The 19511-nt window shown below is 41.0% G+C and overlaps 1 protein-coding gene across 4 annotated transcripts in view; it reads right to left on the reverse strand.

Annotated features, from left to right (window-relative positions):
- Window positions 1-19511, reverse strand: part of ELMO1 (engulfment and cell motility 1) — a 512699-nt gene that overhangs the window by 326696 nt on the left and 166492 nt on the right. For all 4 annotated transcript variants that reach the window (XM_078059467.1, XM_078059469.1, XM_078059466.1 and 1 more), the window contains exons 7-8: window positions 12889-12924; window positions 5045-5144 (exon numbers count right to left, since the gene is read on the reverse strand). In XM_078059467.1, coding sequence (XP_077915593.1) covers window positions 5045-5144; window positions 12889-12924 — 136 coding nt within the window. The remainder of the gene's footprint in view (window positions 1-5044; window positions 5145-12888; window positions 12925-19511) is intronic.

The raw sequence follows: 19511 nt of genomic DNA on the forward strand, positions 1-19511 counted from the left end.
CTTTACGTGTCAGTTGTTTTAGCCAGACATTTAAATGACCCAATATTGTCATCTAATAAGTACTCAGAACCAAGGCATCAGTGCTGACTGAGTGAACATAATGACCAAGACACCTTATCAGCACACGTACAAGTCTGCCAAAATACAAATGCTATTTTCTGTCTATTTTGAAAACAATTGATCTTAGCATAGTTACAGAGCATTAAATATTTTCTAGTTAAATTTTCATTTCTCCTGTCTCCCTCCACCCCCCCAAAAAATCAATAATGACTTCCTTTGCCCTTAGACTATTCTTGGCTCCATGACTGCACTTTCCGCTGACACAGGTGAGCCAGGCTAAGCCAAAGCACAGCTGCGTGAAAGTAAGTCTGTACCACAAGAAAGAAGAGGGGAGAGTTAGCAATAATTATATATACTACCTCCACATGTTTCCAGTCATTTAAAAATGTTACCTAAATAATACGAGGAGTATTTGCATGGCTTCTTAGAGGCCGAGGGGCATCAGTGCATGAATCAATGACACAAACTATTAAAAGCACATAAACACTTCTTAGAATAACTTAGAATGAGATCTTAAAATTCTTCCATGCTATCAAAACTGGAAAGAACCATAGAGAACATGCAGCTCCATTGTTGTATTTTAAATTATCTGGGCAGCGGCCCATAAATCTCTCAAGTTTTTAAGAGGTAAAAATTACTGGGTCTGCATGCTGAACTGGCTGGATGTTCGTCCAGGCACGGAGAACACTGCAGGGTGATCCAGACCCTCCTGCAGAGCAAAGGCTGCAAGAGCATTTATATGAAACACGCCTTCCAAGAAAAGGCACTGGTGTTTTACTTGGCTAGGGGAAAACGAAATCGTAATACAGAAAGTTCTAGTTGTTTTGTGTGTGTTGTTTTATTTTGTTTGGGTTTTTTTCCCTTCCTTTCTTCCCATACCTTCCTACCCTCTCCCTAAGCAGCAAGTCTTTAAAACGAAACATTAGATATTAGCATCAAGGGATTCCATGTTTCAAAATGTTTATGAAATGATGTTACTTATTGCAAAGTTTGTAAACTAGATCTAGATCCACACATAAGAAAACAAATAGTAAGGAAGAAGACAGCGGCTGGCAGGGAAAAAATATTTCTCCAAAGTGGTATGAATTTGGCATTAATAGGAAGCCAAGTCTGGACCACAGAGATAAGCATCTTTTGTCAGTGCATTTCCTAGTTGAGTTTTGTCGAGATAAAGCTCCATTTAAAAGACAGTTGCCTGCATACAATTCCTGGGTTGTCTAAGTGCTGAATTTGAAACAGCTAATGAAAACAAAAATTAACCTTACAAAAACTATCAATTATAAAGTCATTTTCTGATGACCATTTCTCAGATTCACATAAGGGACTGAGATCTAAGTAGCGATGCAAAGGAAAGAGAATGACCAGGAATGAGAACATGAGATTCGTTAAATGTATTGCCTTTTGAGAAAACATTTAATTTTTTATTTAAACTGCCAAGACTGCTAGTGTTTGCTTCCTTAGATTTTTTTTATTTAATTTCAGTGAGTGGAAACCATTTTCTTAAGTAGTCAGATATTAAATTATTGTCATTCTCTCTAACCCCTTCTCACATCATTTAATGAAAGAGTTTTGTAATTTCTTTCCATTCATGACTGAAATTTGACTTGAAATATATTTAAATACAATGTCACTATATTCCTTCTCTTCCTCAAGTGCTAGGGTTTAAAAAAAAAAAAGCTTCCGAAACAAATTTCATTCATTCATTTCACAGAAATGTATTAACGTCTTACTCTGTGCCAGGCCCCAAGGATACAGTCATGCGGAAAGCTGTGGTTCCAGCCCCCTGTAACTCATGGTCTAGCGGGAGCCAGTAAAAAGAACAAAGAATCCACAGAATGTGGTAAGTGTAAGCACAGGGGCACACGCAAGATCCAAGGAGAATGGAGAGCAGAAGAAATCACTTAACTCCGTACCAGTGAGGTCGGGGAGGGCTGACAGAGGCGATGCTGGTTCAACAAGTCTTCTGGAGCTATTTTTTCCACCACTTGAAAGCACAGGTGCATGACATGGGGGGAAGAAACCCTTAACCATGGGACTGATGACACTCCTCTCCCTATGACATCACTTAACCGCCCCAAGCCACTGACTGCATCCTCGCCTCCTGGCCAGGAGTAGCAAGACAGCCTGTTCTGTTCTGGAAAGGACTGCTGTGAGATCAAAAGAGATATTGTAGATGGAGGCGCCTGGGTGGCTCAGTCGGTTAAGCATCTTCCTTTAACTCAGGTCATGATCTCAGGGTCCTGGGATCAAGTCCCACATCAGGCTGCCTGCTCAGCGGGAGCCTGCTTCTCCCTCTCCCTCTGCTGCTCCCCCTGCTTGTGTTCTCTCTTCTGTGTGTGTGTGTTTGTGTGTGTGTGTGTGTGTGTGTGTGTGTGTGAAATAAATAAATAAAATCTTTTAATGACTTTTTTTTTTTTAAAGATTTTATTTATTTATTTGACAGAGAGAGAGAGACACAGTGAGAGAGGGAACACAAGCAGGGGGAGTGGGAGAGGGAGAAGCAGGCTTCCCGCTGAGCAGGGAGCCCGATGCGGGGCTCGATCCCAGGAACCTGGGATCATGACCTGAGCCGAAGGCAGATGCTTAATGACTGAGCCACCCAGGCGCCCCATAAAATCTTTTAAAAGCAAGAGAGATACGTGGAGGAAAGCACAACACAACTTCAAGGAATTCGCATTCAGGACAGCATTGTTTTTAGAGAAAAGAGGCTCTAACAACAGACAAGCGAGGCAATTTGGATGTAGGAAAGAAAGGCCTGCCTAAATCCAGAATGAGTTAAAATTTTTTATTAAGTATGAAAGATCCACAAAGCTCAGTGTCTTCAGATTTGAACTTACTTCCCTAGATCTTTTAGCCTAGAAGGACAGAACACCACAATTTGCTCTTACATTTATAATTTATGGATTCCATTTCCTTGGCTTTCCCATCTATAAATGTTTCTTTTCTCTTCAGCAATTCGTACCACTGACTGATACAGGCAAAAAGAGGTTACTTTTCTAGTAGTTCCCATTAATCAGCTCCTTTGGCTTTATGCCCTTACATAAGGAAAGAGAATTCAGAGGTCTGTCGGGAAGGCCCTGGGTTCCCGATCAGCTCTTGTCTGAAATTCATATGCAACATCGTACAAGCGTCCAATCTGTGGGGCTTCCGTTCCCAACACCCTCACTCGACAGGTTAGGGGCTCTCCTATACCTTTCAATTCAAGGCAGTACCTCCCTCAAGATACGGATTAACTTCAAAAGGAGAAGGAGTAACTTCACAGTGAGGGGATCCAGCAGATACCACCTCAACCACATAATCCAAGTCAACATCGCCATTACTAACACGTATCGACTTCATGTACCCTGATACGATGTGCTGACAGGACACAATATCACTTCTCTGGTATTCTTGCCAAAAATGCATCACCTTAATTTAACCATCAAATATCAAACAAGTCCAAATTGAGGGACATTCTACAAAATAACTGACCAATACTCTTCAAAACTGTCAAAGTCATGAAAGACCAGGAAAAACGGAGGAACTGTCAGATCAGAAGACACTAAGGAGGCATGAAAACTAAATGCAATGTGGGATCCTGGATCGGGTCCTTAACCAGACAAGGGACATTAGTAGAAAAAATGGTGAAATCAAATAATGGTAATGGTATCACACCACTGTTCATTGTACCATCATTATGCAAAATGTGAACCTAGGGGAAGCTGGATGAAGGGCATATGGGAACGTTCTGTACTACTTTGTGCAACTTTTCTATAAGTCCACGTGATTTCAACATAAAAGGTTTAAAGAATTTGGGGCCCCTGGGTGGCTTAGTCTGTTAAGCATCTGACTTCAGCTCAGATCATGATCCCAGGGTCCTGGGATCAAGCCCTGCATTGGGCTCCCTGCTCCGAGGGAAGCCTGCTTTTCCGCCTCCCTCTGCCTGCCGCTCCCCCTGCTTGTGCTCTCTCTCTTTCTCTCTCTCTCTTGCTGTGTCTCTCTCTGTCAAATAAATAAATAAAATCTTTAAAAAAAAAGAAAAAAAAGTTTTAAAAAATTCAAGTGACTTTTCTGGATTTTGCTTTGACGTTCCAGCTTTTGCACAGATTCTCTAAAAGTCTTTATCTTAAACAACCCTTCCCAGAAATCTATACTTATAAAATAAATTTATGAATTCCAAACATCTCTTTGCTCCCAATACAATAATAGGAAGAAAATGCCAATACTCTTATAAACAATTTCACAATTACAGAGAGAGGAAAAATAAATTAACAAATTAATAAGTAATAATAATCCATTATTTAATGCCATATTTAAGAGTTATCAAGGCAGGACTATTTATCTGTTGTTTGAAGACTAGAAACAGAATTGTAAGTTTGCAGATGTGCCTTTATACAATGCAACTGCAGGGCATGGTGGGGGCTCTTGTGCCCTCTGCTCCCACACCAAGTCCACCTTTCCCATCCCTTTATTAGCTTCCTCCTAAAGGAGGAGGAACGGATCCCAGAGACATTTATTGCACCATGATTACAAGTAAGTGGGCTCAACCTAAGATGAACTGAACCCAAGCACACCCCCTTCTCTTACATCGCTGCTTTAAACCCAGGCATGTAGGAAATCAATATACTCTGCCTCTTTCCTGTTCCCTGAATACCTGATTGAGGGCAGAAGGTTTACAAAGGACAGAAGGAACTCTACTTGGGTCTCAAGAACAACCGAGTCCTGGACAGGGAATCCGCAGGGACTGCTTCTGTGGTATTAACAGGACACCTTGATGTCCCTTGACTGTGGGTTCTCATGTGCAAGCCCTTATGATCCTGGTGGGGAGACAATGTCATCTCCACATAGGATTTAGGCACCTAGACCCCCACATTCATAATACTCTCAACAACCGCACCTACCTTTAACACAAAGAACTAAAGGAAACAACAACACAGTAGCTTCAAAGCAGAGCAAAATATCTATGAAAGTAATTTAAGCCTTAGAAAAGCACAATCTGCATTACCTTCTTAATAAATGCCACTGAAAATGTATCCCAGGACACTATTCCATGGTCCATCAGCTCAACAAAGGCCGTCAGGGTGAAGGACAGCATGTCTCCAAAGCTGGAAAACACAAAGGGGATTAATGGAGATGGGCCCAAGAGCTAAGCCCAAGGACAGGCACAGAAGTGAGAAAGCTTTAAAAGAGTGAATACAACAGAACTGTCAAAGATCACTAAGAGAGGCAGCTGGGCCACAGGAAACTTCCTCAAAAATGTGAGCCAACGGAAAGGAGGCAGGTGGGCTTTACAAAGAAAGCCAGGGCCTCAGTGGGACAGACCTGGACTCGTACTGACTCTCACTCTGGTGAGCTATGTCACACTGGGCGATTCCCTAATCTCTCTGGGCCTCCCAGCTGAAAAACTGAAGAGTGACACCTGGTTAACACAGGGCTGCCTGTACTGCCCTTAATAACATGCGTAGCACATAAGCATTCAGTAAATGAGAGCTCAAAGAAAAATGTCTCAGCCAAGAGAGGGCAATGTGCTTCTTTTATTATTCATGGGTATCTAATAATTAGAAATAATTCTAGTAAGAGTATTAGCACCTTGCCGAGGATCTGAGTGGTCCGTGTGTGTGTGTGTGTGTTTGGGTGAGGACTTACACACATAGATACAAATATATATGTAAGTAAGCATATTCATTTCTATGTTACACTGGCCAGCATTTTATCTTTATTATAGAACATCTGTGAAAATAATTATTTGCTGGCCACACTGTTGCTGTGATTTGGAAGGCTGTCGGAAGGGTCTAACGTGTGGGTTAGAAAACAGCAGAGATCAGACCCACTCAGGCAAAAGTACTGTCCTTTTAAAACAGCTCCACCCATGTCCCTGATCAGACAATATCCTGGTTTCTAATGCTCTCAAAACAACACTTAACAGACCCTCAGAATCTTTTAGGGAAACTCACCTCTACTGCAAATTATCATAATAAATGTTAATTCTCAAGATAAGTACTCTCCCCAAGCACCCTGAATGAGGCCCATCAGGATTTCTGCACTGTGTGCAACCTCACAGACATATGCGCTTGATTAGAAAAAAATAAAGTTGGTTGTTCAGATTTTGAATCTCTAGACTCCTACATACCACAACTGCTCTGCTACAAAGGCTCATGGAATGTTTAGACTGAACCTTCCCATCTATTTTCAGCTAACAGAATAGAAAACAGCTTCCTAACTTTCCTTCTTGCCAGGGCTCTCAGCCCAGCCTCGGGAACGACCTTGGGAATTGTGCATCACTTCAGAGGCTGTGAGGCTCTCAGGGGAAGACCGTGATCCGAAGCTACCAGAGATCAGAGAGGATGGGATGCAACATGTAGACACCGTTACATGGATGGTGTCTGGAGCGAGACAGCAGTTTCATCTCCAGCGCTCAGTGGGCAAGTTACTGACGCATGCCGGGCCTCAGTCTCCTTCCTTATTAAAAGCGACGGTGGTGGTGGTGGGGATACTCTACTGGGGATTTCTGGGGGGAACAGAACAAGCTACCTCACTTCAAGCTCTTCCCGCAGGGTGGCAACATGCGAGTGTTAGCTATGACCATTATGTAAAAGTGATCTTCTAGAAAGGTAAACGGAGTCCACGATCTTCAAATGTTTGCCTTCGTAGTGTCAAGGACTCTCTGTCCTTGGAGCCGGGGGTGGGGGGTGGGAAGCAAGGAAAGCCAAACAATTCAGGCCAGAAATACTTTTTTTAAAGGCTTCTCTGAGTCACAGACTAGCAATACCAATCTCACAGGGGCTCCCTAGGTGGCATGCTCCCCAAAATAAATTCCATACCAGAAAACCCAAACTTACTTGAAGGAGAATATATGAAGAGTAGAAAGATGAAAAATGGGTTAAAAAGAGTAGCAAGAAAGGTTAAAAAAAAAAAAAAATCCAGAAACGACTCTCTACAATGAATCACAAGAAAATCCAGACGTCAGATTGTGGGGGAAAAATAAAACAAACAAACAAACAAAAAAAGGGAAACTGCCTCAGGAAAATAAGAGAGCCAGGTATAAAAGCAATTAGTAAGATTTATTAATAAAGTATGTTGGCATGAGTATTACTGTGAAAATGTTATTACATGATAATGTATAGTATTCATAGTAAACAAATTAGCTAATGTATTATTTTATTATAGCATTCGTAATAACCACTATTAGCTAATTTATTTTCCTTTTAGCTTAAAAAGGGGGAAAACAAGCATATGGTAACTAATCATTGCCATTTGCTTACACCTGGCAAGTTAAAAGACCTTAACCGCTAAAAGACTGCCACGTAAACGACATTGGAGATTGGCACCCACAGCTCCATTCAGCACAAACACGGCCTCATGTTGTCACTCACAGTACAAACATGAAACAGAGAGTGACAAAGAAAAGCACACGCTACTGCCATCAGACTCTTCTTTATATCCCCGGGAGCTAGTGGAGACTGAGAACAGAGATGGTGCTAGTCTTCCTTTACTGCTTTAGAAACAAAAAATAAGTTATATTTATTTTTTTTAGGATTTTATTTATTTTTGAGAAAGAGAGAGAGAGGGCAAGCGCACGAGTGGGGGTGAGGGAGGGACAGAGGGAGAAGCAGACTCCCCGCCAAGCAGGGAGCCCACTGCAGGGCTCAGTCCCAGGACCCTGGGATCATGACTTGAGCTGAAGGAAGATGCTTAACCGACTGAGCCACCCAGGCACCCCCCCCAAAAAATAAGTTATATTTATGCTCTCTAATTATCTGAAGGCAAAATGACTCTGTTCCCCACTTGAGAGGCCCATAATCCAAGTGGTGTTAGTAGTAACCCCTAGGGATTGTCCCGCTTCCTCAAATGCTCTAGAACTCTGCCCACTGGACTCCAAAGACAGGCTGCAAGGACTTGGGAGGGAAGATGGAGAGAAAGAGAAAGTATCATTTGGTTTCCAAATCTCCAAGCTTTGCTTCTGGGGCCAGGATTTCCATCTCCATGGTTGCGACGGAGATGGAGCACCATTTCTGCAACTGCAGGTAGGCCTTTCTGTGCTTTGCGGTCATCTATGAATGTGACTGATGGGTAAGTGAGAGAAGCTTCTTCCACATCACACACCAAGGTGCCCAGAGCAGGGATCGCTCCCTTGGTCCATCTAATAACATTTTATATAAATGTTGTATTATTTATATTCATATTTTATAGAAATATTATGTAACGACATTTTATTTATATACATATTTTAAAATATATTGCATATATGTTATTAGACCATATAATTCTATTTTATATTATATATAACAAAGATGTTATTAAACATATATGTGTGTTACATTATCTATTATATTATACAAATATACACATGCACATATATGCTTATATATATAGTGCATATATAAGATAAATATAATTCACTGTGACTGGTTGCTAGATGGCGTACTAGGTAGGTTTCCACAAGAGGAATTTTTTTTTTTTTTTTTTTTAAAGATTTTATTTATTTATTTGACAGAGAGAGAGAGACAGCGAGAGCAGGAACACAAGCAGGGGGAGTGGGAGAGGGAGAAGCAGGCTTCCCGCCGAGCAGGGAGCCCGATGTGGGACTCGATCCCAGGACCCTGGGATCATGACCTGAGCCGAAGGCAGACGCTTAATGACTGAGCCACCCAGGCGCCCTTAAAACATTTATTTTCTTTTATAGATTTTATCTTTTTGAGAGAGAGCGAAAGATCACAGGAGAGGGAAAGGGAGAAGCAGACTTGCCGCTGAACAGAGAGCCCGATGGAGGGCTCGATCCCAGGACTCTGGGATTATGACCTGAGCCAAAGGCAGACGCTTAACCTAGTGAGCCACCTAGGCGGCCCCCGAGGAATTTTTTTTTTTAAACTCAACCTCAAACCCTCAATTGCAAAGAGAAGATGGCCATGCTAAAATCTTACTATGTTCCAAGTCAAGGGACTCAATCATCTAATTTCAAATGATGCAGCTATAAAAGCCCTTATCGAACCCCGACATAGATGTTTCCTCTCACTCCTAGAGGAGAGACTGAGGCTCCAGAGACAAAGGCAGGATCCAAGGCTCTCTCTCTGAAGTCAATGCCACGTGCACAAGATCAAGGCTAAACGGGTTACTAGTATAAAGCAACCACATGGCACACGCGGGAGCACTTTTATTTGTTTGCTTTATTTGTTTTTTTATAAAGTGCTAAGCTAAAGATTTCGCAGTACTGACTGCCACAAATTAAGCCGACTGCAAACTTTACATTCTGGTGGAGAGCCATGTCACAGCCAACACACCATGTGTGCTGGAATGATTCAAATAAATGTTTCTCATCAACTCAGTAGAGACCATCTTCCTTCCAACTAAATTCAGCCAATCTCAAAGCATTTCAAATATAAGCTGATAAATTTATAAAAGAACAGTGCTTCCAAATGTTTCGATTGGGTGCCATGCCCAGGGCAGAAGGGGAGAAAGATGCAAGTAAAGGCCACTTTTATAGTTATCAGTAAATCATACTCAATATATCCTTAATTCCTAAAGTTAATGAATATAGTTCTGCCCTGCCCTTTGAATTTTTCCAAATGTCTTCTGTTGTATGTGGTGAAAATTATATACATAAAAGATTATACATTTCTAAACCACCCTTTAGACATTCCCTTGGCCTTCAGATTCATAGCATGACTTATGTGAGCAAACGTTCTTTCGGCTCCTTAAAAATTTAACTGCGAATCAGTTCTGGACTCTATTCTATTCCTTTGATCTGTCTACCCCCTTATACCAATATCACACTGTGTTTATGACTTTATAGTAAGTTTGAAGTCAGTTAATGAAATCCTCCAACTTGGTTCATCTTTGTTGCTTTTTCAAGACTGTTTTGGCTATTCTAGGTCCTATACATTTCCCTTACATTTTAGGATTGGTTGCAATTTCTTTTTTAAAAAATCATATTGTGGGGCGCCTGGGTGGCTCAGTCAGTTAAGCGTCTGCCTTCAGCTCAGGTCATGATCCCGGGGTCCTGGGATCGAGCCCTGCATCGGGCTCCCTGCTCGGCAGGAAGCCTGCTTCTCCCTCTCCCACTCCCCCTGCTTGTGTTTCCTCTCTTGCTGTGTCTCTCTCTGTCAAATAAATAAATTTTTTAAAAAAAATAAAAAAATAAAAAATCATATTGCATTGGGGGCAACTGGGTGGCTCAGTCGGTTAAGGGTCCAACTCTTGGTTTGGGCTCAGGTCATGATCTCAGGGTTGTACGCTTGAGCCCAGTGTCTGGCTCCACACTCAACAGAGTGTCTGCTTGGGATTCTCTCTCTCCCTCTGCCCTTCTCTTCCCCCCTCCCCCCCTCCGCGCCCAGCTCATGCTCAATCTCTCTGAATGAATGAATAAATAAATAAATCCTTAAATTTCAGAAGTTTGACTACAATGTTTCCAGATAATAGTTTTCTTTCTATTTATCCCACTTAGGATCACTGAACTTCTTAGCTCTATAAATTTATGTTTTTCAACAAATTTTGGAAACTGGCATTATTTCCTTAAATATTTTTCTGCCTCATTCTCTCTTTCCTCTCTTTCTGAGACCCCAATTAAATGTTACCATCTCACACATCAATTACTCACTATTAATTTTATCCATTCTTTGGAATGAGCAATTTGTACTGATACATCTTCAAGGTTACTATCTCTTCTGACATCTTCAACTCCCATACAGTGAATTTTTCATTTTAAATATTATACTTTTCAGTTTTATAATTTTCAATTGGCTCTTTTTTATGGTTTCCATTTCTCTGCTAAGACTTCTCAACTGTGCACGCAGTATACTAACACTTCCTTCTTCTAATATATTTATAAACATTCTTTAAAATCTTCATTTGCTAATTCCAACACCTGGGTCATCTCAGGCTCAGCTTCTACTACTTGCTTTATTTTTTTTCTTAAGAATTTTTTTATTGTATTCTGAACATTGGGAATAAAAGACTCCCAAGTCTCAACATCCAGTTTTGTTCTTCTGAAGAGTGTTTTGTTAGAGCAGAAATAAACCTAGCTAGAGTCAAACTCCAAATTCTGTAGTGGGTGGCAGTTTAAATCTCTCCTCAATTCTTTCCAATTCCAGTTGCTATTTTTACCAGGCCTTTGGGGTTCTCACACACATACACATACACACTCACACACATGTACATTCACACTACTGATTTGGGTTGATTTTATAGGTGGTTATAAATAGATATGTAGATACAGGGTCTCATATCCTCTGAGCTTCCCTTCTTTCATGGAGTCCCCCCCCCCGCCCCAAGGTAGTTGCTCTGTCAGTCCCAAACTATATCTTCTTAGCAACTTACCAAGACTAAGGCTTTCAGCCACCCCATGCTAACTGGATGAGCAGGTATCTTCAGGCAAAAGCTACGAACACACAAATCTCATCTGAGGCCCATTTGTTCTTCTGAGGATTGACCTCCCTCTTTCTGTCTACTTTGGGTTGTTATCCAGTTCCTTCAAGCAGTTGTTTTTGCTGTTTTTGTTTACATTACTTCGTCCGGATTTTATAATTGTTATCTGTATTAGTCTAAATAAGATATTCTACCATTATCAGAATGAAGGCCCTGAACACTGATTTTGTCTATGTCTGATAAATGAAAATCATGGTTCACATGTAGTCACACTTCCAGCATCCCTACATACCAAAAGATTAAAACTATTGGCAGATAAATTTTAAGAAATTATTTCGGCTTCAGAGCCCCCAAACTCCTCGACATCAGCAAATCATATGAGGTTGTTAGAGAAAAACTCAGTTTGAGTCCCAGCTCCACCACCTGATTTTAACTTCTGTATCAAGGAAATAATACTCATTATACTGATCTTGTGCAGTATTTTTTAATTCACCAGTGTGAATTAAAAGTAATGAGTGTAAACACTGAGACAGCGCCCAGAACAAACTCTCATAAAAGAGGGCTTCTGCTGCCATTACCATTAAGTGTGTCTATTATATTAAATATATATATCGAAAGAACATTTAAAAAATTTTACCCTCAAAACTCAATAGTGCTTTTTACTTTATCAGGATTTAATAACTAAGGAGTATATACTTTTTTTCTATGTGGGAAGGGTAGGGGAAGATGAATGACTGAAACCAGTATTATACACTGAAGGCAATTGGAATTTTCTCTGAGGACTGAAAAAATAAGGTGCACATTTTCAGATGCTGTTCAGTCTTGCTTCTCAAATTGAAATTATCTGCTTAACAACTTGGCAAAATGGAAATTTGTTCCGCCTACTGTAGAGTTTGTTAGACCCTATTTGGACTCACCTGGTTCAGTGGATAAGAAAGGCACTGAGGAGGAAAAACTCTAAGGAAGAAGTTCTGAGATCTCCAGACAATCAGTAATAAACTGATCTCCAGACATTATCATGCAATTCACTTGATAGGTGACTGAACACTTTCTAAGACTCCGAGTAAATAATTTTCATACCATACTTCAATCCTGAATGTTTTTTTTAATGTGCATCTTTTTCATACTGAGCCATTGAATAAAATCAAAGACTTTTAACTTTGAACATCACATAGGCCACAAAAAAGGAAGTTTTGTTTAAAGTAATATATAAAATTATGCCTAGCCTTGCTCCAGGAGAAGGATAGTAATTCTGATGTAATTATTTTGTGGCTACAAACATAAAATATCTTTTCTACCACCAAGCAAAAAAAGGGGGGGAATAAATTTTTGAAGAACCAATTAATAAGAACATCAAACAAGCAAAGAAAACCACTTACTCAAAATATCTAGATACATAGTTATACATTAAGTCAGAGGACAGGGTTTAATTATGCAGAGAAGAAGGAAGTGTTACATCATCTATATTAATTGATCATAAATTCTTACCAAGGCTTCATGATCTTCTGCAATTTCTGGTATCGTCTGCAAAATTTGAAAAAAACCATATGAGGAGCTTGTTTGAAAGCAATAATTTTTACACAAAGAACATATCTTGAAGAAAGCTCAGGATTAGATATAGGGGAGATTTAACTGCCATGATGCAAAGGACTTTATTAATTTCAAAACATTATTCAAAGTAATAAACTGGTGTTCCCCACTGATAAGAAACAATCAAAAGACAGGGTTTAAACCACTGTAACCAAACCATGGCATTTACTTAAGAGTAAAGGCAACCAGAACACTCCATTTGGATCAGAGTGGGTATATGTTCAATGGGGAGAAAATCCCTAGATATAAGACTGGGCATATTTTTAATGAAAAAAAAAAAGACACTAGACCAGTTCTTAAGTATAATCTCGACAGTGAATAAATAATTGATTATCTTTCTTTGGGAAAATTCTCACTAATTCTACTTTGCCCTTTCTTGAGAAAAGATTGCCTCTTTGCAGGGAAGACATCACAAGATACTGCAATAGTCTTGGACAACAGATGGAACTCTGTGATGGCAGCCTGCAAAAAAAAATGGACAAATCTCATCTGCAAGAAAGGACAACTATGTTTCTTAAAAAACTGGGGTCAAGAAGATAAGGAAACAAGTGATGTTCATCCCATCAAACCACTTCCCATCCCTCCAGTCTGCCAAATTTCTCTGGCATTAAGTATGTTCTTCCCTCTGTTTTGAATACCCTTCCGCTCTAACCAGCTTGTCCAACTAGCTAAGTTCTACTCCAAAGTCCCCAGATTCTAGGCTCCTCTGGGAAGCCTTCCTGACCTCTGATTTCCCCTCCTTGACCAGACTGAGGGTGGCACTCACACCTGCACTCGCTGAGAGAAATATTAGCTGTAGTATGACTTAGGTAGGACACCTCACTGTCCTTCCAGCTTCCTGAAGGCAGGGGCTTAGCCGGGTGACTGAGTACTATAATGTCAGGCGTAGGCAGAGTAGATACTCAATAAGTAGTAGATGAATGGTTTAGCTCTTCAGATGAAGTGAAGTTTCATTTTCATCCACATAAAATGTAACCACTTCAGAAACCTAACTGACCACAAGGAGATCAGATCTTTTCTCTGGTAAGTCAGGGGAGGTGGGAAAGGGTGTTGGGGGAGGGAGGATAAAAATGTATATAGCCATCTTCTTCTTCCTCCTCCCATCCCCCTCCTTTACCTGCCTTTGGGGGAAAAAAAAAAATATTACCTTCCTTCCCTCCCTCCTTCAAAAAGCCACTGGGCAGGGTGAAAGTAGTAGGTGACCGACCAACCACAGGGAGGCAGACCTGAGCAGAGTTTGGGCCCTCTCGCAAGGGCCGAACACCACTGTCCACTAAAAGGAACTGGGCTCCTTGTAGAAATGACTCCCGCCAGGACTGCGGCAAGGAAAGCTCTAGATAAGCCTGGAACAGCTCACGGAGCCAGAAAGGAACGAAATGCTCAAAGAGTAATAGGAGACAGGTCAGAAGGGCACAGAAGGCTGCTTGAAGCTTCCACAGCCAAATCTGGGACAGACCAAACACCAAAATAAATAACAGTGACAGATCACAGCTTACTGAATTAAACAGGACTGAATGAGTCCCCGTTGTTTCAAAGAGTGGCATGCCGGTATTGTTGCAGAGCCCAATCTCTCGGGGGAAACACACAAACCTGATTTGTACTGTTTTCTGTCCTCCATCCTGTAACTACTCCAAAATTATTTATAAATTACAAAGTGGGGTAAACATGTTATGGTAGAGACACCTGGAAGGCGCTCTCTTAAGTGGTCAAAGTGAACACCAGTAATAAGACACACAGACATCGTGTGTCATCCACAGGATGCAATGAAGAAAACCATAAGCATCAGTAATATTCCAGCCAAAGACGTATATAAATATGGGTTTACAACAAGAAAACAATACAGGATAAACCTGTAGGGAAAAAAAAAAAAAAAAAAAAAACTGTTCTAATGGGAAACTGTGCGTACTATTCTGAGTTACCAGATGCCAGCCCGGTTGTCTCTAAGTTGTAGGTAACTGGTGAATATGTACATTCTGTCCCATCTTGTAGTGTTTTAATGGACTTCCTCCTTGCAGATAAAAATCCAATTTTGCCTCCATTTGCGATTCATTTCAACATCCCTTTGCTCCATATAAATTGGTGCCCTTTTGACTTTTCCTTTGAAACCGTTAGAACATCTGCCTCGTTCCCTCATATCACAGGAGTAAAATTGTTTTAACACATGTTCAGTTTTGTATCTGTATGAGGGCCATGCTTTTATCTTTTCCTAAAAATCACCTGTAACGAATTACCTTTTAACAAACCCAAACTGGAGGGTATTCTAAAAGTGGCTGACCTATCATCTTAAAAAGTGCCCAAATCAGGAAAGAAGAGGAACCCCTAGGGAATAATTCCATATAGAACAAGATTAGGAAAAGATAGGACAACTGGTGCAAAGGTGCTATCTGGACACAACAGAGACAAGTGTGAAACTTGATCTTGCAACTCCTCCAGTAAGTAGAGCACTGTTCAGTTAATCAAACAAGGAGGCCGTTACCTGAGGTGGCCTTAGGGCCAGAGGCCTATATAAGCAAGCCAAAATCTAAGCCTGTAAATGCTGCAAGGTTACAAAAAAAACAAAACAAAAAACCCCAAACATCCATATTTATGGATGACATATCACCAACATCCAGCTAGGCTCTAAGCTGCAGCCATTCAAATAATTGCTTTGCTTTGCTTCCTCCCCTTCTCTGTAGAAGTCTTTCCCCTGGCTCCTGCAGGTGCAGCGCTCCTAAACACTTCCAGTTTGGCACTGACTGCTTCTAATTGGTTTTTGCTCAAATAAATTCTTAAAATTTTAATATGCTTCAGTTCATTGTTTAACAGAACCGGTTCAAAATAAATGTGTATGTTGCCCTTCACCAGATGAATGGATAAAGAAGATGTGGTCCATATATACAATGGAATATTACCCAGCCATCAGAAAGGATGAATACCCAACTTTTACATCAACATGGATGGGACTGGAGGAGATTATGCTAAGTGAAATAAGTCAAGCAGAGAAAGTCAATTATCATATGGTTTCACTTATTTGGGGAACATAAGGAGTAGCATGGAGGACATTAGGAGAAGGAAGGGAAAGATGAAGGGGGGGGAATCAGAGGCAGAAATGAACCACGAGAGACTATGGACTCTGAGAAACAAACAGGGTTTTTAGAGGGGAGGGGGGAGGGGGGACTGGTTAGCCCAGTGATGGGTATTAAGGAGGGCAGGTACTGCATGGAGCACTGGGTGTTATACGAAAACAATGGATCGTGGATCACCACATCAAAAACTAATGATGTATTGTATGGTGATTAACATAACATAATAAAATTTAAAAAAAAATTATCAAAATAAATGTGTATGTGAGGTGTGTATGTGTGTGCATGCATGTGTGTGTGATATAAAGCTATCACTGCAACTTTTCAAAATCGCTTTCTGGCCTGGTGCCTGAACACCTTCAGGTTTTTATATGTGTTCCACTTGCTGTAGCAGACTCTGGCCTTGGAACGTTCTCCCTGACCAGTGCTTCTTCTCAACTCCCTCTCAACTTTGGGTTCAGATTAAAAATAAACAAAGAGGAACTTTTTGTTATGATGTCTCTTTTCCTAACTGAGGTTCCCTCTCTCCCTCTCTCGCTCTCTCCCTCCCTCTTTCTCTCTCTCTCTCTCCATATACCCATTTTTAAAAGAAACCTGACCAGGAACGAATGGTTCTAGAAAAGCTGATGTTTCAGGGTGACCAGAAGCCTCTCACCAGAGCCCAAGGTACGGCATTCTGTTCCCTAGGCAGAAGATAATCTCTTCTCTAAACAGGCTGTGTGACCTCGTCTCATTTCCATTTTCATTTCCAGGGTGACGCCGCATTAATTTGTGCATGCACACCCTGAATGCCCCTGTTAATCACTATCTTGAGAACGTACAGATCCCACCTTCCTCTATATTCCCATCAAGCAGAATGTGCAGAAGATATGTGTTGTCCAGCCTTCAGGGTCAGGGGCTCCCGGGGTTGCCCAACCCAGAGTGTCTCCTTTGTACCGAAGGGTGTCCAGATGGCAGGGCTTGATCTCCTTGGAACGCTGCCATGCAAGAAGGTAGAGGCTGAAGATAGTTGCCAGGCTAAGTTGCTGTGCTGTCGAAGCTTGCTGCATGAAGATCCCGGTAGTGGATGCTTTGTTCACTGTTTCTGGACTCCTTGTTTAGAAGTTTCCCCAATAAACCTGTGTCTCAACTGCTGTCTTGGGGTCTTTTCTTTGGCCTCACTGGACCATCACCCACCCTTGACTTAGAGTCTGCTGGGGTATGGCTGCCCAGATGGACAAAGACCCAGAGACAAAGCAAAGGAGCAATGGGAAGGGGGAAGATCCAGTGTAAGGAATTTTCTGCCACACAACCGCTGACAAAGCCCAAGACGATTGACCTCTTCGGTGTTTGTGATGCAAATTTCTGGCCTGGCCCTAGAAGGGCTGTTCCAGTTGGAACTCCCTGAGCTTGGCTGAGTGCAGAATCCAAAAAATCAGGCAGATGGATCTGGGGAGACCCAGCAGCCTTCACAGCGGGGGCCCGCCGACCATACAGAGCAGCTTCTTTTTGGTCCAGGGAGCTGCTTGCTCCTCCCTATGGCCACTGTCCAAGGTGAAGTGCAGGACGTGCACTGTGTGACCTGTACTTAGCTGCTAGACAGCGAGTCGCTCATCAACTTGGCCTGGCTTGGACCTTCCAGAACAGCCAAGGTTTATGAGAGACACCAAATTCTTAGAAACAAGAACATTAAGTTAGAGCTGATAATCCACATCCGTGGAGGTTAACAAAGTTACCTTCAAAAAAACAAAATCCTCTTTTGTGTGAAGACGAAAGTTCAAAAAAGGTCACACAGAGTCCGAAACTGTCATATCCACACACCTCCTCCTGTGTGCCTACACCATGTCAGAAATACTCAGCATTCAAGTAATACACACTTTACTAAATGAATAAAATCTGCAAACCCATTGTCAATAGTGGGTGCTAGGCAACATCAAAGCCAAGACATCATTCAGGTGCTTAATTCAAGTCATACATCAATTTTCACATCTCCTAAGGAATGGCTATAGCTCTGTTTCTGGCCCAGAGAAAATGATTCGAATAATGAAAGTTTCATATGAAACTGTCTGTGTGTTAATGAATGATGACAACAATTTTTATGAACACAAACACACACAGCTAAACATATGCACAAAAGTCCTCATCTGTGTCCATATGTATGACCAAATGGAGAGAGGACTAATAATTTATACAATTAACATTGTTTGTTTTTAAGACAATTACTTGAGAGCTTTTTACATATCTCTCAAATAAACTCTGGGACTCTCTCCACTGTTCCTAATACCGCCAAACTTTGGAGAGATGACTTCAACCAAAAAAAATAAAAAGCACTTGTAAATTCCCCAGATTAGTGAGAACCCCTTCAACTATCTCACTGCTATTCTTCTTAGGAAAGCTAGAATCCCTGAGGGACCACCAGCCCAGTACTGGCCGGGGTGTTAGAAATGGACAGATTCCTCCACAAGTGGTTAAGTATATAAATGAGGCGATTTCAGTGAGCTACAGGGCTGTTCTTATTTTTAAAACAGCTTTAAAATGTGTATATACTCTGAATCAGGAACCGTATTCCAACAAAGTAATTTAAATATTCACAAAGATTTTACTAGAAGAAAAACTGATTAGAGAATGTGAAAAAGACCCCAAGACAATGGAAATGTCCAACAACAATGGAATGGTTAACCTTACTGTGCACGTCCTTCAAATTGTCACACTGTCCCTCAACTATACCTCAACAAAATTTTTAAAATGAAATAATATACAAACAAAAAAAAGGATGATGGAAGTAATATTAATTACATGGAAATATTATTAGGTATAAAAAGCAGGCTACAAAGAGTGTAAACATTATAACTCTCCTTTTGCAAAGCCTGTGCATGTGTGTGTATATCTAAAAGAAATACAAAAAGGGGGCGCCTGGGTGGCTCAGTCAGTTAAGCGGCTGCCTTCCGCTCAGGTCAAGATCTCAGGGTCCTGGGATCGAGCCCCGCATCGGGCTCTCCACTCAGTCAGCGGCAAGTCTGCTTCTCCCTCTCCCTCTGTGATCTCTCGCTTTCTCCTCTCAAATAAATAAATAAAATCTTAAAAAAGAAAAAGCAAATACAAGAAATACAAAAAGGATATACACCAACGTTGTTAAAAATGTCTCTGGGAAGGCAGGTTACAAATGATTCTTATTTCTCCTTCCCTGTTTACTTATATTTATTTTTTAAATAACATAATTTTTTTTATTCAGGAGAGAAAGCTAATTCGAAAGACTGTCTGGAGTTTTTTTGTAAATACATGAATTTAACTTTTTTTCTCCCTTGACTTTTCTGACCAGCTTACTCATACTCCAACAGCATAATTTTCCTGTCACATAGCCAAGTGGGAAGGAAACTATAAGAATCCTGCCCTTTCGTTCTTGGAAATGTTCCCCCTGTTCTTCTGTTTAGCACTGGAAGGACACAGATAAACTGTCCACTTGACTGGGTGCGTAGGCAT

The sequence above is a fragment of the Halichoerus grypus genome, chromosome 12 (genome assembly GCF_964656455.1).
Source record: "Halichoerus grypus chromosome 12, mHalGry1.hap1.1, whole genome shotgun sequence".
NCBI classification, from domain to species: domain Eukaryota; kingdom Metazoa; phylum Chordata; class Mammalia; order Carnivora; family Phocidae; genus Halichoerus; species Halichoerus grypus.